The sequence below is a fragment of the Pristiophorus japonicus genome, chromosome 12 (assembly GCF_044704955.1).
Source record: "Pristiophorus japonicus isolate sPriJap1 chromosome 12, sPriJap1.hap1, whole genome shotgun sequence".
In the NCBI taxonomy this organism is placed as follows: Eukaryota; Metazoa; Chordata; class Chondrichthyes; family Pristiophoridae; genus Pristiophorus; species Pristiophorus japonicus.
In genome coordinates this window covers 14,242,364-14,260,060 of record NC_091988.1, presented here as the reverse complement: position 1 = coordinate 14,260,060, position 17,697 = coordinate 14,242,364, and the positions used below count along the sequence as shown (strand labels likewise).

The window sequence follows — 17,697 nt, the reverse complement described above, 5'->3', positions numbered from 1 at the left end:
TGTTAACCATGCCCGTATTGGTGGCGAGCAGCAAATGCAGCTTCTCAAATTTGAAGCTCATAAAAACATATTTGCCAGCGACCATAGGAGACGACAGGCTATCTTTCGCTGGCCATCCTGTCTATTGAGAATGATGTGGCTCAAAATATCCTGGTGAACAAAGGTTTTAAAATTTGTTATTGTTGTTTATTAGCTTAGTGTTTCATTTAATGTTTAGTTTATTTGTCACTTAGCTATAATGCTATTTTTATGGTTTATACCATTTATTATTTAAATTATAAAAAGCTTCTGAGATTAAAGCTTTATTTCTGAAACTTTCGCTAATACGATAACATACTGAACTCAAAGGGTGCCAAATACAAATTCGCACAGGGCACCATTTTCCTTGCCAGCTTTTGTTTATTTACTTGCCCCAATATCAACCCCTTTTGCCTTGCACGATCATTCCTCGTCATTTAATCACTACTGCCCTCCAACCTATCACAGACCTCACCCTTTGTTCTTTCCACTCCCTTTTATTTCTCTGGCTCTGCACTTGCTGAAAACTATTAAGCTGTCTAACCTCTTCCAGTTCAGTTGAAAGGCCATCGACCTGAAACGTTAACTCTCTCCACAGATGCTGCCTGACTCCAGCATTTTCTGTTTGTATTTCAGATTTCCAGCACCCCCAGTAATTTGCTTTTGAGAAAATGCTGGATTATACATTAGTGAGCTGTCATATATGTTGATTCCAGCGCAGTTGCATTGCTTTTTAAGTCCACTTTCTCGACCGTGTTGTGGAAAGGCGAGCATCTAAATGCGGCTGACTGCTTGTCATTTAAATTGTGTTACATGATTATAAAAAGTTATTTGAATTGTAATTCATGAATGGCTGTACATGATTATAAACCTGAACCCAAGGTTAGAGTTGTTCAGTGGACAGTGATGTGGAAATGTATTTTTGCGTTAGGTATGTTCCTTTTATCATTAATGCAATGTTTGTGAGACCTGCCCCTGAGGTCGTGCTCTGCTGTATTTGTATTTTATTTGTAATTGCACCTGTCCACGTGTATTTTCGAGCTAGGTGAGAGAAGAACCAAAATCTGGTCTGCTTTCACCCACTTTGCAAGATCACCCTGAATTCACAACACGTTTGCTGACGCATCAAAGCGCATTGGGAAAAAATAAACACACATGCAAGGGGCTCAGGGACGTCAGAGATAGACAAGAAAACTCAAATGACAAGCAGCCAGCCGCATTTAGACGCTCGCCTTTGCATAACACAGTCGAGAAAGTGAACTTAAAAAGCAATGCAACTGCGACGGAATCAACATATATGACAGCTCACAAATGTATAACCCAGCATTTTCCAGTGTTTACCCTTTGGCCGCATTGATGCAAACAAATGAAAGTAGAATTTACTGTGGTGGTTGCTGCAGCAGCCAATAAAACCTGCTGACATTACACTGTATGCGGGCAGCAGCCGGCCGGGCAGCCAGCGACACATGTTCCAGTGGGCGCCGCGGGGCGCGCTGGGAGTTGTAGTCCACCGGCTCCGGCCGGACGGCGGAAGTGAAGGCGCGGCCGCCCCCCTCGGAACTACAGCCCCCGGCGGCCCGTGCGGCGCGGCGCAGGCGCTCTGGGGCAGAGACGGCAGGAGGCGGCCAGGCTCCGGGTCCGATGCGGAGACGGCGGCTGTCACTCTGCGAGACTTTCCCAGCGGCTGACACTGGTCGGGCTGCCACCCCCGGGGGAAAGATAGAGCGAGCCCCGTGTCATCCGTACAGCCGCCGCCCCCCACCTCTCCCGACCCAATGCAGGCGGAGTCGGGAATTGTGCCGGATTTTGAAGTCGGGGAGGAATTTCATGAAGAGGCGAAAACGTTCTACGAGCTGAAGAGCCAGCCGCTGAGCCGCAGGTTAGTGGCCCCGGGGCTGGGGGAGAGGGGCAGTGTCAGTGGGGGAGTGTCAGTGGGGGAGAGGGGCAGTGGGACTGGGGAGTGGGGGAGAGGGGCAGTGTCAGTGGGGGAGAGGGGCAGTGGGACTGGGGAGTGGGGGAGAGGGTTAGTGACACCTGGGGGAGAGGGGGCAGTGTCACCTGGAGGAGAGGGGGCAGTGACACCCGGGGGCTGGGGGAGAGGGGCAGTGTCAGGGGGGGGGGGAGAGGGGCAGTGTCAGGGGGGGGGGGGGAGAGGGGCAGTGTCAGGGAGGGGGGGGGAGAGGGGCAGTGTCAGGGAGGGGGGGGGAGAGGGGCAGTGTCAGGGAGGGGGGGGGGAGAGGGGCAGTGTCAGGGAGGGGGGGGGGAGAGGGGCAGTGTCAGGGAGGGGGGGGGAGAGGGGCAGTGTCAGGGAGGGGGGGGGAGAGGGGCAGTGTCAGGGAGGGGGGGGGAGAGGGGCAGTGTCAGGGAGGGGGGGGGAGAGGGGCAGTGTCAGGGAGGGGGGGGGAGAGGGGCAGTGTCAGGGAGGGGGGGGGAGAGGGGCAGTGTCAGGGAGGGGGGGGGAGAGGGGCAGTGTCAGGGAGGGGGGGGGAGAGGGGCAGTGTCAGGGAGGGGGGGGGAGAGGGGCAGTGTCAGGGAGGGGGGGGGAGAGGGGCAGTGTCAGGGAGGGGGGGGGGAGAGGGGCAGTGTCAGGGGGGGGGGGGAGAGGGGCAGTGTCAGGGGGGGGGGGGAGAGGGGCAGTGTCAGGGAGGGGGGGGGAGAGGGGCAGTGTCAGGGGGGGGGAGAGGGGCAGTGTCAGGGGGGGGGGGAGAGGGGCAGTGTCAGGGGGGGGGGGGAGAGGGGCAGTGTCAGGGGGGGGGAGAGGGGCAGTGTCGGGGGGGGAGAGGGGCAGTGTCAGGGGGGAGAGGGGTTAGTGACACCCGGGGGCTGGGGGAGAGGGGTTAGTGACACCCGGGGGCTGGGGGAGAGGGGCAGTGTCAGGGGGGGAGAGGGGTTAGTGACACCCGGGGGCTGGGGGAGAGGGGCAGTGTCAGGGGGGGAGAGGGGTTAGTGATACCCGGGGGCTGGGGGAGAGGGGTAGTGTCGCTGGGGGAGAGGGGCAGTGTCAGTGGGGGAGAGGGGTTAGTGACACCCGGGGGCTGGGGGAGGACAGGGGGGGCGGGGGAGAGGGGTTAGTGACACCCGGGGGCTGGGGGAGAGGGGCAGTGTCAGGGGGGGAGAGGGGTTAGTGACACCCGGGGGCTGGGGGAGAGGGGCAGTGTCAGGGGGGGAGAGGGGTTAGTGATACCCGGGGGCTGGGGGAGAGGGGTAGTGTCGCTGGGGGAGAGGGGCAGTGTCAGTGGGGGAGAGGGGTTAGTGACACCCGGGGGCTGGGGGAGGACAGGGGGGGCGGGGGAGAGGGGTTAGTGATACCCGGGGGCTGGGGGAGAGGGGCAGTGTCAGTGGGGGAGTGGGACTGGGGGTGGGGGGGTGAGGTGTTGAGACGGGGGCAGGGGAGGGGGGTGAGGGGTTGAGACGGGGGCAGGGGGGGGTGAGGGGCTGAGACGGGGAGGGACGGTGGGGTGAGTGGCTGAGACAGGGGAGGGGGAGCTGAGATAGGGTTGAGGGGCAGGGGGAGAGACAGTGGCTCAGACAGAGGAGGAGAGGGGCCTGGAATGTGGGGGAGATGGGGAGAGGGGCTGGGATAGTGAGGAAGAGGGGGGAAAGGGGCGGGAAGAGGGTGGGGATGGTAAAAGTGGGGGAAATGGGAAGTGAGAGGGGGAAGGGGTTAGTGACAACGGGGAAGAGGGCTAGTGAAAGCTGGTGCAGAGGGGAGAGTGGTGAGAAAGGGAGCGGGAGAGAGTGGAGGTGTGGGTGAGGAATGGGGAAAGGGGACCATGACAGCAGGGGCGAGGGACAGTGAGGAGGTGGCAGGGGGAAAGAGGGCAGAGAGCGCTGGTGGTGTGGTGCGGGGAGAGGGGGCATCGAGAGCTGGTGGTGGGGGCATCGAGAGCTGGTGGTGGGGGGGGAGAGAGGGAGCATAGAGAGCTGAGGGGGGAGAGGGGGCACAGAGCTGGTGGTGGGGGGGCATAGAGAGCGGGGGGTGGAGAGAGAGGGGGCCTAGAGAGCTGGGGGGGAGAGGAGGCATAGAGAGCTGGTGGTGGAGGAGAGGGGGCACAGAGCTGGTGGTGGTGTGGGGGGGGGGTGGAGAGAAGGGGCAGAGAGAGCTGGTGGTGGGGGGGAGAGAAGGGGCAGAGAGAGCTGGTGGTGCGGGGGAGAGAAGGGGCAGAGAGAGGTGGTGGGGGGGGGGTGAGAGAAGGGGCAGAGAGAGGTGGTGGGGGGGGGGTGAGAGAAGGGGCAGAGAGAGGTGGTGGGGGGGGGGGAGAGAGAAGAGGCAGAGAGAGCTGGTGTGGGGGAGAGGAGGCAGAGAGAGGTGGTGGGGGAGAGGGAGGGAAAGGACAGCGGTGAGAGGGCGAGCAGTGATATGCCGGGGCGGGGGGCAGTGAGAGCCCGGGGTGGGGCGGTGCTGACAGGCTGGAGCCTGGGTGGGGGGCTGGAGGGGCGGTGACTGGCCAGGGTAGAGGGGGGAGTAGGGACACTGATCGGCCAGAGCCCGGGTGGGGGTGGGGGGGGGGGGCTCTGTGTTGCCCACTGCAGGGAGCATGCTGTGGGCGCTGAGCTACCAGGCAGGGCGCTGTTTGCCTGCCCTGGAGAAGAGCCCAGGCAGGGCGCTGTTTGCCTGCCCTGGAGAAGAGCCCAGGCAGGGCGCTGGTTGCCTGCCCTGGAGAGGTGCCCAGGCAGGGCGCTGTTTGCCTGCCCTGGAGAAGAGCCCAGGCAGGGCGCTGTTTGCCTGCCCTGGAGAAGAGCCCAGGCAGGGCGCTGTTTGCCTGCCCTGGAGAGGTGCCCAGGCAGGGCGCTGTTTGCCTGCCCTGGCCGCTTACATTAATCCTTAAATAAGGAGACGGCGATTCACTGACACTTTCCCTGTTCCCTGGGGCTGTTTCACTTGTCCAGAAGGTGAGGCACCTCCCACCCTTGAGCTGCGCCAGCGATATTTGTGTTTGTTTATATCATCAGCATGCAGCACTGCGTTAGTTCCGAGAAGTTTTTATTTAACGTGTGTACAGGGTGTGTGCGGAATGAACATAAATTCTCCGCACTCCAGGATTGCAGCTGTAGGTTACGCGAAGGAGCCCAGTGCAAACGCTTGGCACTGCTTCATGAAACAGAGACTCGGTTCTTCATTTACAAGGACTTTCTTTAATCCTAAAAAAGGGAGAAAAAAAATCCCAGTTGATCGGCTTGAGAGAGAGAGAGAAGCGATAGAATTTCGATGTTGTGGGGATATAGTTAAATGGACAGGAGAAATCAAAACTAATAGCTCAAATAATTGGTTGGTATTTAATAACTCGGATATTAATTCATGGAGCTCAGATACATTCCATATTTATTTTGTGCATATGATGCAGGTTTGAGCGCTACAGTAAATAAATTGGATGCATTAATTTTAAAGCACATAGTGTACAATATATTTTTAGTATTCATGTTATATGCTATCAAAATATTCATCAGGGTGAAGCAACAGTTAAACCATATGGTAAGCACAAGTGCTGTGACTAACCCTCTGAGTTAATGCATGTATAGCCAGGGTGTTTCCAGAAGCTACTTTATTTGTTCAGGTGACACAACATAACAAAAAAAATGCCCACTTTTGGAGTCTGTGGATATTCGGCGCAACTCTTCCTTCATAACCGACAAGTGCTAGGATTGGCATGTTTCCATATTCGATATCCCTAATGTCTCATATACTGTAATCATGCAAAAATCTGGCCACTGTTGTGAGAGAACATTACAATCACATCTCACCCGAGGAAGGATGTGTTTCCTGCACACACCTGTTCTCCAGGTTTATTACTGTAGAAAGTAGCAACACTCGTCCCTTCCAACACTTTTTCATGACTTTACAGGCAACTTATTGTGATTCTGTTTATTTACAAAGAGTATGTTTCATGCAAAAAAACATTGCAACCTTTTCTTACAACATGCCAGAAAACTATTGTGCTTTGATCTGAAGCAGATTGTAACCAAATCTTGTAGAGCTCAGAACCAAACCTATGATCTACCCTCAGACCCAATTAACTGTAGTACAATAATCTGTTGCTGAGTATACATTAGATCACATTGGATTTTAAAAAGCCAAATTAATTTATTTGTGAAATTTTGCCTTCAGACCTGTTCATCTGACACTATTTCAGTTATTTCTGTGACAGATGTGATTAATGAACATCAGTGATTGTTTACTTTCACCTGTCCCCAGGTGTACTTTCCCAGAATATTTCTACACCTGCTTCTGGTGGCTTAATCGTTCGGTGGCAACAATTTTGTTGTTCTTGAGAAAGCTTTTCTGCAGTGTGCTGTGCTTTGCATCTTTAGAGCATATTCTATCAAATTATGTAAACTAAAAGGATTCGCTCTATGATAGTGTTATTTAATTTTGAAGACAAAAGCAATATAGCCCATGGCATTTGATAAGGTGCCACATAAAAGGTTACTGCACAAGATAAAAGTTCATGGGGTTCGGGGTAATATATTAGCATGGCTAGAGGATTGGCTAATGAACAGAAAACAGAGTCGGGATAAATAGTTCATTCTCGGGTTGGCAATCAGAAACCAGTGGGGTGCCGCATGGATCAGTGCTGCGACCCACTATCTATATTAATGACTTGAAAGAAGGTCCCGAGTGTAACGTAGCCAAGTTTGCTGATGATACAAAGATGGGAGGAAAAGCAATGTGTGAGAAGGACACAAACAATCTGCAAAAAGGACATAGATAGGCTAAGTGGGCAAAAATTTGGCAGATGGAATATAATGTTGGAAAGTGTGAGGTCATGCACGTTGGCAGAAAAAAAATCAAAGAGCAAGTTATTATTTAAATGGAAAAAAATTGCCAAGTGCTACAGTACAGCGGGACATGGGGGTACTTGTGCATGAAACACAAAAGGATAGTATGCAGGTACAGCAAGTGATCAGGAAGGCCAATGGAATCTTGGCCTTTATTGCAAAGGGGATGGAGTATAAAAGCAGGGAAGTCTTGCTACAGTTGTACAGGGTATTGGTGAGGCCACACCTGGAATACTGCATGTAGTTTTGGTTTCCATATTTACGAAAGGATATACTTGCTTTGGAGGCAGTTCAGAGAAGGTTCACTAGGTTGATTCCGGAGATGAGGGGGTTGACTTATGAGGAAAGGTTGAGTAGGTTGGGCCTCTACTTATTGGAATTCAGAAAAATGAGAGTAATCTTATCGAAACGTATAAGGTTAAGAGGGGGCTTGACAAGGTGGATGCAGAGAGGATGTTTCCACTGATGGGAGAGACTAGAACTAGGGGGCATAATCTTAGAATAAGGGGCCGCCCATTTAAAACTGAGATGTGGAGAAATTTCTTCTCTGATGGTTGTGGATCTGTGGAATTCGCTGCCTCAGAGAGCTGTGGAAGCTGGGACATTGAATAAATTTAAGACAGAAATAGACAGTTTCTTAAAGGGGCTATGGGGAGCGGGCAGGGAAGTGGACCTGAGTCCATGATTGGATCAGCCATGATCGTATTAAATAGTGGAGCTGGCTCGAGGGGCCATATGGCCTACTCCTGCTCCTATTTCTTATGTTCTTAAAATGCCCTTTTTCTAGTTTTGCTGATGTAATTTCTGACCTATGATTTTTCATTTAGTCTAAAAGCTCATAGAAGTATAACTGGCGAACTTAACACTACAGTTGCATTTCCGAGAGCCCTGTGTAACAAATGGCTTTGCATGCAGTTCGGTTAATCGATTTTTGAACATTGGATTTGAGTTTAAGTTTCTTCACTTTGTCTGCTCCCAAGCTCCGTTTCCTCCCTGACCTTCAATTTGTCAGCAAGCTCACGTTCCTTCACTTCCCCAGTGTCACCTGCCATCACCCCGACCCCCCTCCCTTTTTTTCCAAAACCCGAATCCATGCTTCTCATACCTTGTAGCTGGTTCCCCATGCCAGCCTCGATTTTCACCATCCAGCCATTCAGAATTCTGTGTACAGTGTTTAAGAACATAAGAAACTGGAGCAGGAGTAGGCCATTTATCCCCTCGAACCTGCTCCGCCATTCAATAAGATCATGGCTGATCTGATCATGGACTCAGCTCCACTTCCCTGCCCGCTCACCATAACCCTTTATTTCAATATCGCTCAAAAATCTGTCTATCTCTGCCTTAAATATATTTAATAACCCAGCCTCCACAGAACTATCCTCCCTGCATCCACCTTGTCGAACCCCCTCATTATCTTATATGTTTCAAAAAGATCACCTCATTCTTCTGAACTCCAATGAGTATAGGCCCAACCGACTCAACCTATCCTCATAAGTCAACCCCCTCATCTCCGGAATCAACCTAGTGAACCTTCTCTTAACAACCTCCAATGCAAATATATCCTTCATTAAATACAGAGACCAAAACTGTACCTAGTACTTTAGCTGTGGCCTCAACTATACCCTGGACAGTTGTAGCAGGACTTCTCTGCTTTTATACTCTATCCTTCAACATTCCATTTGCCTTCCTGATTACTTGCTATACCTGCATACTAACTTTTTGTGTTTCATGCACAAGGACCCCCAGGTCCCTCTGCAATTTTTCTCCAGTTAAATTATAATTTGCTTTTCTATTTTTTCTGCCAAAGTAGATAATCTCACATTTTCCCACATTATACTCCATCTGCCAAATTTTTACCCACTCACTTAGCCTGTCTATATCCGTTTGCAGATTTCTTGTGTCCTCCTCACAATTTGCTTTCCCACCCATCTTTGTATCATCAGAAAACTTGGCTACTTTACACTCTGTCCCTTCATCCATGTCATAAATATAGATTGTAAATAGTTGAGGCCCCAGCACCGATCCCTGCAGCACCCCACTAGTTAATTTTTGCCAACCGAAAAATGACCTATTTATTCCGACTCTCTGTTTTCTGTTAGTGAGCCATTCCTCTATCCATACTAATATATTACCTCCCAAACCCGTGAACTTTTATCTTGTGCAGTAACCTTTTATGTGGTACCTTATCGAATGCCTTCTAGAAATCCACATCCACTGGTTCCCCCTTCTCCACCCTGCTCGTTACATCCTCAAAGAACTCCAGCAAATTTGTCAAACATGATTTCCTTTTCATAAAACCATGCTGACTCTGCTTGATTGAATTATGCTTTTCCAAATGTCCTGCTACTGCTTATTTAATAATGGACTCCAGCATATTCCTAACGACAGATGTTAGGCTAACTGGTCTATCGTTTCCTGGTTTCTGTCGGCAATTTTTAAATAGGGGCGTTACATTTGTGGTTTTCCAAACTGCTGGGACTGCCCCAGAATCCAGGGAATTTTGGTAGGTTACAACCAATGCATCCACAATCTGCCACTTCTCTTAAGACCCTAGAATGTAAGCCATCAAGTCCAGGGGACTTTTCCACCTTTAGTCCCATTATTTTATCGAGTACTACTTCTTTAGTGATAGTGATTGGATTAAGTTCCTCCCTCCCTACAGCCCCTTGATTATCCACTATTGGAATGTTTTTAGAGTCTTCTACCGTGAAGACCGATACAAAATATTTGTTCAACGTCTCTGCCATTTCCCTGTTCCCCATTATTAATTTCCCAGTCTCATCCTCTATGGGACCAATATTTTCTTTAGCCACTCTTTTCCTTTTATGTACCTGTAGAAACTCTTACTATCTTTTTTTTAATTTCGTGCTGGCTTACTCTCCTAATCTATCTTCTCTCTTTTTCTCATTTTTTTTTTTAGTTGTTCTTTGCTGGCTTTTAAACATTTCCCAATGCTCTGGCCTCCCACTAGTCTTGGCCACATTGTATGCCCTTGTTTTCAATTTGCTACCATCCCATATTTCTTTAGTTAGCCATGGATGGTTATCCCTTCTCTTACAGTCTTTCCTTCTGATTGGGATATATTTTTGTTGCGAGTTATGAAATATCTCCTTAAATGTCTGTCACTGCTCATCAACCGTCCCACACTTTAAATCTATTTTCCCAGTCCACTTTAGCCAACTCTGCCTTTATACCTTTGTAGTCTCCTTTATTTTAGCTTAGGACATTAATTTGAGATCCAACTTTCTCACCCTCCAACTGAATTTGAAGTTCAACCAAGTTATGGTCACTCATTCCTAGAGGATCCTTTACTGGAGATCATTTATTAATCCTGTCTCATTACACAGAACCAGATCTAAGATCGCCTGCTCCCTGGTTGGTTCCGCAATGTACTGTTCAAGGAAACCATCCCAGATACACTCTCTGAACTCTTCCTCAAGGCTACCCTGACCAATTTACTTTGTCCAATCAATATGAAGGTTAAAATCGCCCTTGATTATTGCCGTTCCTTTTTTTACATGCCTCCATTAGTTATTGATTTATACTCTGTCCAACAGTGTAGCTACTGTTAGGGGGCCTATAGACTACACCTACCAGCAACTTTTCCCCCTTATTATTCCTTATCTCCACCCAATACCGATTCAACATCTTGATCTTAGCCAATATCGTTTCTCACTAGCGCACTGATCTCATCCTTTATTAACAGTGCTACCCCACCTCATTTTCCTTTTTGTCTGTCAAATACCCCTGAATATTTAGTTCCCAGCCTTGGTCACCTTGCCCCTACATTAGGGCTGATCACCCATCACCTCTGCCTTTTCCAAATATGTGGAAAATTTGCTTCAATGATTCCCAATTTCACTTTCAAATCCCTTCACTACCATGTCCCTTCATGTTCCCCTCCATCTTAATGTCCAAGCACACATCTTCTGCCCCCTAATACCAGCCTAATATTTTCATTCCTTCCCCCACTATTGGTAGCTGCCCCTTAAGCCTCCTTACCCTGGCCCTTTGGAACCCTGTCAGTATCTCCAGCTTGTTGCCTCCCTCTCTGCCTTTCACATCTTCATTATGTCCTTTTTTTCATGTGCTTTTGGTCCCCTGCCTTCTCATGCATCCTGCATCATCTCTTTGCACATATTATAGAAGTATAGGTTGTTACTTTTTAAATAGAACTGTGGAAGTTACTGAATGTTCAAACAGAAGAGTGGTGGTTTGAAGTTATCTCATTCAGGTTGGGTGGAAATTTGGAGTTCAGGCCAAATCTGCACAATGCCCTTGTCCTTTTAGAAAGTACAGATTATAATATTTAAATGCATCTATAGCAATATACATGCTCTGCTTTATGTTTGGGCAACATACAGACTATATATGAGTTATATCTTTCAGACTTTTCAATATTGAGATACTGTTCATTGCTGTAAACCATTAGGGATTAAAAGTTAAATGCTATACTAACCTGTGGTGTTTAAACAGTTAGTGTTGTTAAAATATGGTGAATAATAGCTAGTAGAAGAGTGCAGGTTAGGAGTAAAGCTTTTATTTTACTGTTCTGGATAATCATTTACATATCACTGGTTCTTGAGCAATTTTATTGTATACAGATATCCGAAAGCTATTATCTTTGTACACTTACTTTGCTTACTAAATGAAAAATTGGGGGATTAATGTGATTGATGTAACATATACTGCTAAACTAAGATTGAAGGCTATCTAGATTTATCCACAAACTCTCGGCAGCCAAGCAGTGCAAAATTAGTTCGCAAAATACCCGAGCAGGCTGACATTTACTCTGACCAGGTGGAGAAATGTTACTAAGTATTGAACTTACAAGGCACACGTTCACAGTGCTGTACAGAAATAAGGCAGAAAATCATCTGGAAAATTCACAGCACAAGCATTCAGTTATGAGTTCCCAATGTGTATTTAACCTGTGCAGCTAAGTAAACAGCCAGGTTATACAAAATGTTCAGGGTTAATTTGACATTTTTGAATACCAAGCTTTACATTTAGTTTTAAGTTCACTTATCCCTCGATATAAATGCGCCATAGCTTTACATTCTCCTAAAAATTACAATAATACACCGTTTTGAGGACTGTTATAGAAAATGTGCAAGAATCTTACATGCTCTCCAAAGTTTATACTGTGATACTTAATTATCGCAAAGTAACATTTTTGAATGTATTGTAACTCAAGTTTATTGTTAGCTTGCTGATAAATGTTTCTATATAAAGACTTATGCTGAGGCCTCACTTGAGTTACTTGTTTGCATTAGGGTATATTTTGAGTGTTTTAAATACAAGGTTTTTGCTAAGCAATAACTGAGAACAGAAGTAAAATACAAATTTAGGAAGATTGATTTAGGTGGTGGGAAGGATAGAACAGTGAATCTTAGTCATGCAGACAGAGGGAGGCCATTCAGCTCATCGTGCCTGTCTCGGCTCTTTGAAAGAGTGGAGCAATTAGTCCCACTCCTCGTTCCCCATAGCGTTACAGATTCTTCCTTTTCAAGTGCAGGTATTTATCCAATTCCTTTTGAAAGTTACTATTGAATCTGCTTCCATTTCCCTTTCAGACAATGCAGTACAGATCACTATAGCTTGTGAATGACAGTTGAGTTTGTTTTATGCTTTTGATTGTCTTATGTTGAACCTGACTGCATAAGATATTATCAGCGTATACATGCAGCAGCATTTAATTCGTCTGAGCCTCTGTAGAATTTGATGCTGAGCATTTTGAACTAGAAACATGTAGGATCAATTATACCTACATTGATAGGATTATGGAACAATTTATACAGAATTTGACAAAAGCGTTGAAATCCTGCTATTTTTCACACTCCCCGATAAGATTTAATAGTATTGTCTAATTGCTAAATGTTGCAATTTTCTTTTGGTATGACAATCCTCTGAAAGTTCAGTCATCAAACCAAAACTGTAGCTTTGTTTACAATCAGTAAAACAATAGCTACCAGTGCAGATTCTTGGAATGTATCCATTGAATGGTCAAAGTTGCTTTTACGATACAAAGCAAGTTTTATCATCAACTGTTGCCAGATTAGTAGTTGAAGTTTAATACTACACGGTAAACTAAAAATAGTAAACGTAGCTTTGAAATTTTGACCAAAGTTACCTATCTGCCAAAAAAAAACCATAGCACAAGGGCAATAATGGTTTTCTTTACTCAGCATTTGAGTTTTTCTCTTGTGTATTGTCATTTTTCTTCAGTATGTGTATTCAGAAAATGCCATGTGGGTAGTCTGCTGACATTGTACTTATTGTACTTTCTCTCAGAATAAAATATCTAGGCATAGACACTGCACCCAGAGTACAATGTGTATTTTCTTATTGTGTGTGTAATGTATCCATAAAGTTAGCATGCTTTTTTAAAATGGTGTTCTGTCGAATAATGTAGGTTTATTCATCTGATACTGGTGTAGATTGATCTTTCCCAGAGAGAGTACTGAAACTTGTTTCAGGAGGAAGTTGTGTATTATTTCTCTCCCCAGTCACACCAATGTGAAATATTATGAATATGACTGTGTGTGTTGTACAGATTCTGGGAGGATCAAGTGTGTTACTGCTGAACCCAGAATCATAACAGCAACAATTTTAAAGCTTCTTTTGCAGCAGTTACTGAGGAAATTTATTCTGATATACAGAAGGAGCTAAGCAGACTTGCTCACTATTTCCAGATCATGATGCAGTCCTTCTGGACTGAAGCTCTCTTGGCTATACCTCCCACTGCCTTCCCCACCCTGTGGTGACAGTGTGGTGCTTATCATCAACTCACACCTTGGTCTCTTCCCCTACTCCTCTGGCACCATCTCATTTATTGTGCAATCAGTTTCACCCTCTTGCCTCTACTTTAAAATCCACAATGGGCCTGAATTTGCGGTTGGACGTGTACCAGATTAAAAGCCTCTGAACTGCGAAAAAAAAATCCAAATGTACTTGGTGTCTCCGGAGTTTCCTGGGCCTGTGTAAAGGTCCATGGATCCCAGGGGCGCATGCATTTCGCAAGTGTCCCTGGGAATCACATGAGCCCAGTCAACCAATCAAAAAGGGGGATTCCTATGATGCTTATGGGAATTCCATTCACAGAATCCCCATAAGCATACTAGAAATCCCCCAAATAAATAAGAATTCACACCACTTAAATAAAAATAAATGGTCCCATGTTCAACATTAATTAAAACACCTTTTTAATTAAGCATTTAAAATAAAACATTTATTTTTTGAAAAATAAATTTTAAAACGGGCCAAAATTTGTCTAACCTAATTTTAGAAACATAGAAACAAAGAAAATAGATGCAGGGGTAGGCCATTCAGCTCTTCGAGCCTGCACCACCATTCAATATGATCATGGCTCATCATGCAACTTTAGTACCCCATTCCTGCTTTCTCTCCATACCCCTTGATCACTTTGGCCATAAGTGAATGTTTTAATCATTTAAAAAAAAATATTTTAACCCTTGCACTGGTAAAAGAAGGTTTCGTGGGCATTCACTGGGTGGTAGTTGGGCAAATAGCCAGCCTATGCACTAAATGACTACCCATCCTTGGTGATTTTGATATCTCTCTCTATGCTCTTTGTCCTTTTCCCTTTATCCCTTTGAACTCACTGCCCTCCTCTTCTCCCTAAACCTCTCCTTCCATAGAAACTCACCTTCCCATATTTATGGCCACCCCTTGACCTGGCTATCTTCCATATGGTCTACTTTTATGGTCTGATTACAGACCAGGCCATTGCCGACCACTTCCTTGTATTCCTCACCCTACCCCCTTCCAGCTTCTCTTCTGCATCCGCCCCTGGAAAATGCTGTTCCCTAAGTCGCCTGCATTTTCAATCTCCCAGCTGCTCTCAATTCTCTAATAATCCTTTACCCATCGGATTGCACAACCACTCTCTTAACTCCATCTTTGATGCTCAACTCCCCATTAAAATCTTCACCATCACCCATCCTGCTTGTTCTCACTGGTATGACCTCCCCTCCCATATTCACTTCCTGAAGTTCAAGGGTTAAGGACTTGAACGTTTTTGGTGCTCAACTAGCTTAGCCATCCATCACCAGATCTGGTTGCATGACATCAAGTTCTACTGTGCCTCAGTTTCCTTTGCCAAAACCGGCCATTGCTCTCGTATAATTCTGGCAAGTAGTGATTTTTTTTCTCCACGACAACCATCTCCTTAAACCCCTCCTTGGTCCCCTCTAACAAACGTGAAGAGCTGTGGACTTCTTTGTCACCAATCTGCTGCTTCCACCGATTGCACTTGCCCACTGAGCCAAACCTCACCCTGCCCTAGTCTTGAGCCTCCATATCTCCCAATCTCGCTTCTTTCCCATATATCTCCATGCACTTTACAAGCTGATCTTATTCATAAGACACTACTCCCACTCCTTGGACCCCATTTCTATTAAATTACTGACCATCACACTTGCCTTCTTGGCCTATGCTAGCTGACATTGTAAATGGTTCCCTCTCCTCACCAGGATGACAGGACTGACATATGAAGAAAGACTGGATTGACTAGGCTTTATATTCAATGGAATTTAGAAGAATGAAAGGGAATCTCAGAAACATATAAAATTCTGACGGGATTGGACAGGTTAGATGTAGGAAGAATGTTCCCAATGTTGGGGAAGTTCCGAACCAGGGGTCACAGTCTAAGGATAAGGGGTAAATCATTTGGGACCGAGATGAGGAGAAACTTCTTCACTCAGAGAATTGTGAGCATGTGGAATTCTCTACCACAGAAAGTTGTTGAGGCCAGTTCGTTAGATATATTCAAAAGGGAGTTGGGTGTGGCCCTTACGTCTAAAAGGATCAAGGGATATGGAGAGAAAGCAGGAATGGGGTACGGAGGTTGCATGATCAGCCATGATCATATTGAATGGTGGTGCAGGCTCGAAGGGCCGAATGGCCTGCTCCTGCACCTACTTTCTATGTTTCCTCGGGGGGGGGGGGGGGGGGGGGGCTGTTCCTCTAACTTTTCAAAACTGCTAATCACCCCTTTAAGAAACTCACACTTGATTTTCTATCCTTGCAAACTATTGGTTCATTTCCAATCTTCCAAATCCATGCTCATCTGACCTGCAGCTCCCTGTTTAAAGCTCTTCAATCAGGTTTCCATCTTTCCCACAGTCACAACCAACATTCTCATTGACTGCGATTATGGTGCTTTATCACTCCTCAACCTTTGACACACACAGTGATGCATTCCGCTCCTCCATTATCCAGCTCCGTGGGACTGCCTGCCCTTCCTTGGTTACATTCATACCTTTCAATCACAGCCAGAACATCTCCAGCAATGGCATCATTTCCAGCACTTGCACCTTTTCCTCTGGAGGCTCCCAAGGTTCTAGCCGTGACACACTCCTCTTGCTCATCTACATGCTGCCCCGTGGCAAAATCATCCGGCGATATGGGCTGAGCTTCCGCGTGCACGCTGATCAAGCTCTACCTCTTGATCCCTCCATTGCCTGTGTGTTGTCAGACTTTCTGTTCAAATCCAGTCTTGGATGAGCTGCAATTTCCTTCAGTGAAATATCTAAACAGTGGCAAGACTGAAGCCATTGTCATCTGCCTGCACCACAAGCTCTTTACTCTCGTCAATGACTCCATCTCCCCCAGCTACAATCACTGGCTGAAGGAGACGGTTTGCAATCCAGGTGTCATATTTGACCCTATCTGACCTCATATCCCCTCTTATCTCAAAGACTGCCTACTTACACCTTCATAACATTGTCCACTTCCACCACTGCATCAGACCCTCTGCTGCTAAAAACCTTTATCCATCCCTTTGTCACCTCTGGGCTGAACTATTTTGATGCTCTCCTGGCCATCCTCCACCCTCTGTAAACTTTAGCTCCTCCAAAACTGTTTTCTATCCCACACCAAGTCCTGCTCGTCCTCCACTGTTGTCTTCTCCATTAGCTCTAGTTTCCCCCAACAGCTTAAGTTAATATTCTCACCTTTGTGTTTAAATCCTTTAATGATCTCACCCCGCCTATCTCTGTACCCTCCTCCAGCCCTATAACCCTCACAAAAACTCTCTGCTTTTCTGACTCTGGCTTCTTGTGGATCCCCTTTGTCACACCATTGGTGGGCTTGCCTTTAGGTGCCTAGGCTCCCTGCTCTGGAATTCCCTCCCTAAACCACTCCGCAGTACTTACTCACCAGTAACCTGCTCACCAATGCTCAGTTTGGGATCCACCAGGACCAATCGCTCCAGACCTCATTGTAGCCTTGGTCCAAACATGGACAAAGGAGCTGACTTCCAGAAGTGAGGTGCTTGACATCAAGGCAGCATTTGACCAAGTGTAGACAAAGAAACATAGAAAATAGGTGCAGGAGTAGGCCATTCGGCCCTTCGAGCCTGCACCACCATTCAATATGATCATGCAACTTCAGTACCCCATTCCTGCTTTCTCTCCATACCCCTTAATCCCTTTAGCCGTAAGGGCCACATCGAACTCCCTTTTGAATATATCTAACGAACTGGCCTCAACAACTTTCTGTGGTAGAGAATTCCACAGGTTCACAATTCTCTGAGTGAAGAAGTTTCTCCTCCTCTCAGTCCTAAGTGGCTTATCCCTTATCCTTAGACTGTGACCCCTGGTTCTGGACTTCCCCAACATCGGGAACATTCTTCCTGCATCTAACCTGTCCAATCCTGTCAGAATTTTATGTTTCTGAGATCCCCTCTCATTCTTCTAAATTCCAGTGAATTTAAGCCTAGTTAATCCAGTCTTTCTTCATATGTCAGTCCCGCCATCCCGGGAATCAGTCTGGTGAACCTTCGCTGCACTCCCTCAATAGCAAGAATGTCCTTCCTCAGATTAGGAGACCAAAACTGAAGACAATATTCCAGGTGAGGCCTCACCAAGGCCCTGTACA

The 17,697-nt window shown here is 46.8% G+C and overlaps 1 protein-coding gene across 9 annotated transcripts in view; it reads left to right on the top strand.

The window, feature by feature from the left end:
- The first annotated feature begins 1,553 nt into the window (after positions 1-1,553).
- Positions 1,554-17,697, top strand: part of LOC139277138 (microphthalmia-associated transcription factor-like) — a 403,865-nt gene continuing 387,721 nt past the window's right edge. The window contains exon 1 of one of the 9 annotated variants that reach the window (XM_070895178.1): positions 1,554-1,897. In XM_070895178.1, coding sequence (XP_070751279.1) covers positions 1,794-1,897 — 104 coding nt within the window. In that variant the 5' untranslated portion in view covers positions 1,554-1,793. The remainder of the gene's footprint in view (positions 1,898-17,697) is intronic. The other 8 variants (XM_070895176.1, XM_070895177.1, XM_070895189.1 and 5 more) reach the window with 8 other exon arrangements.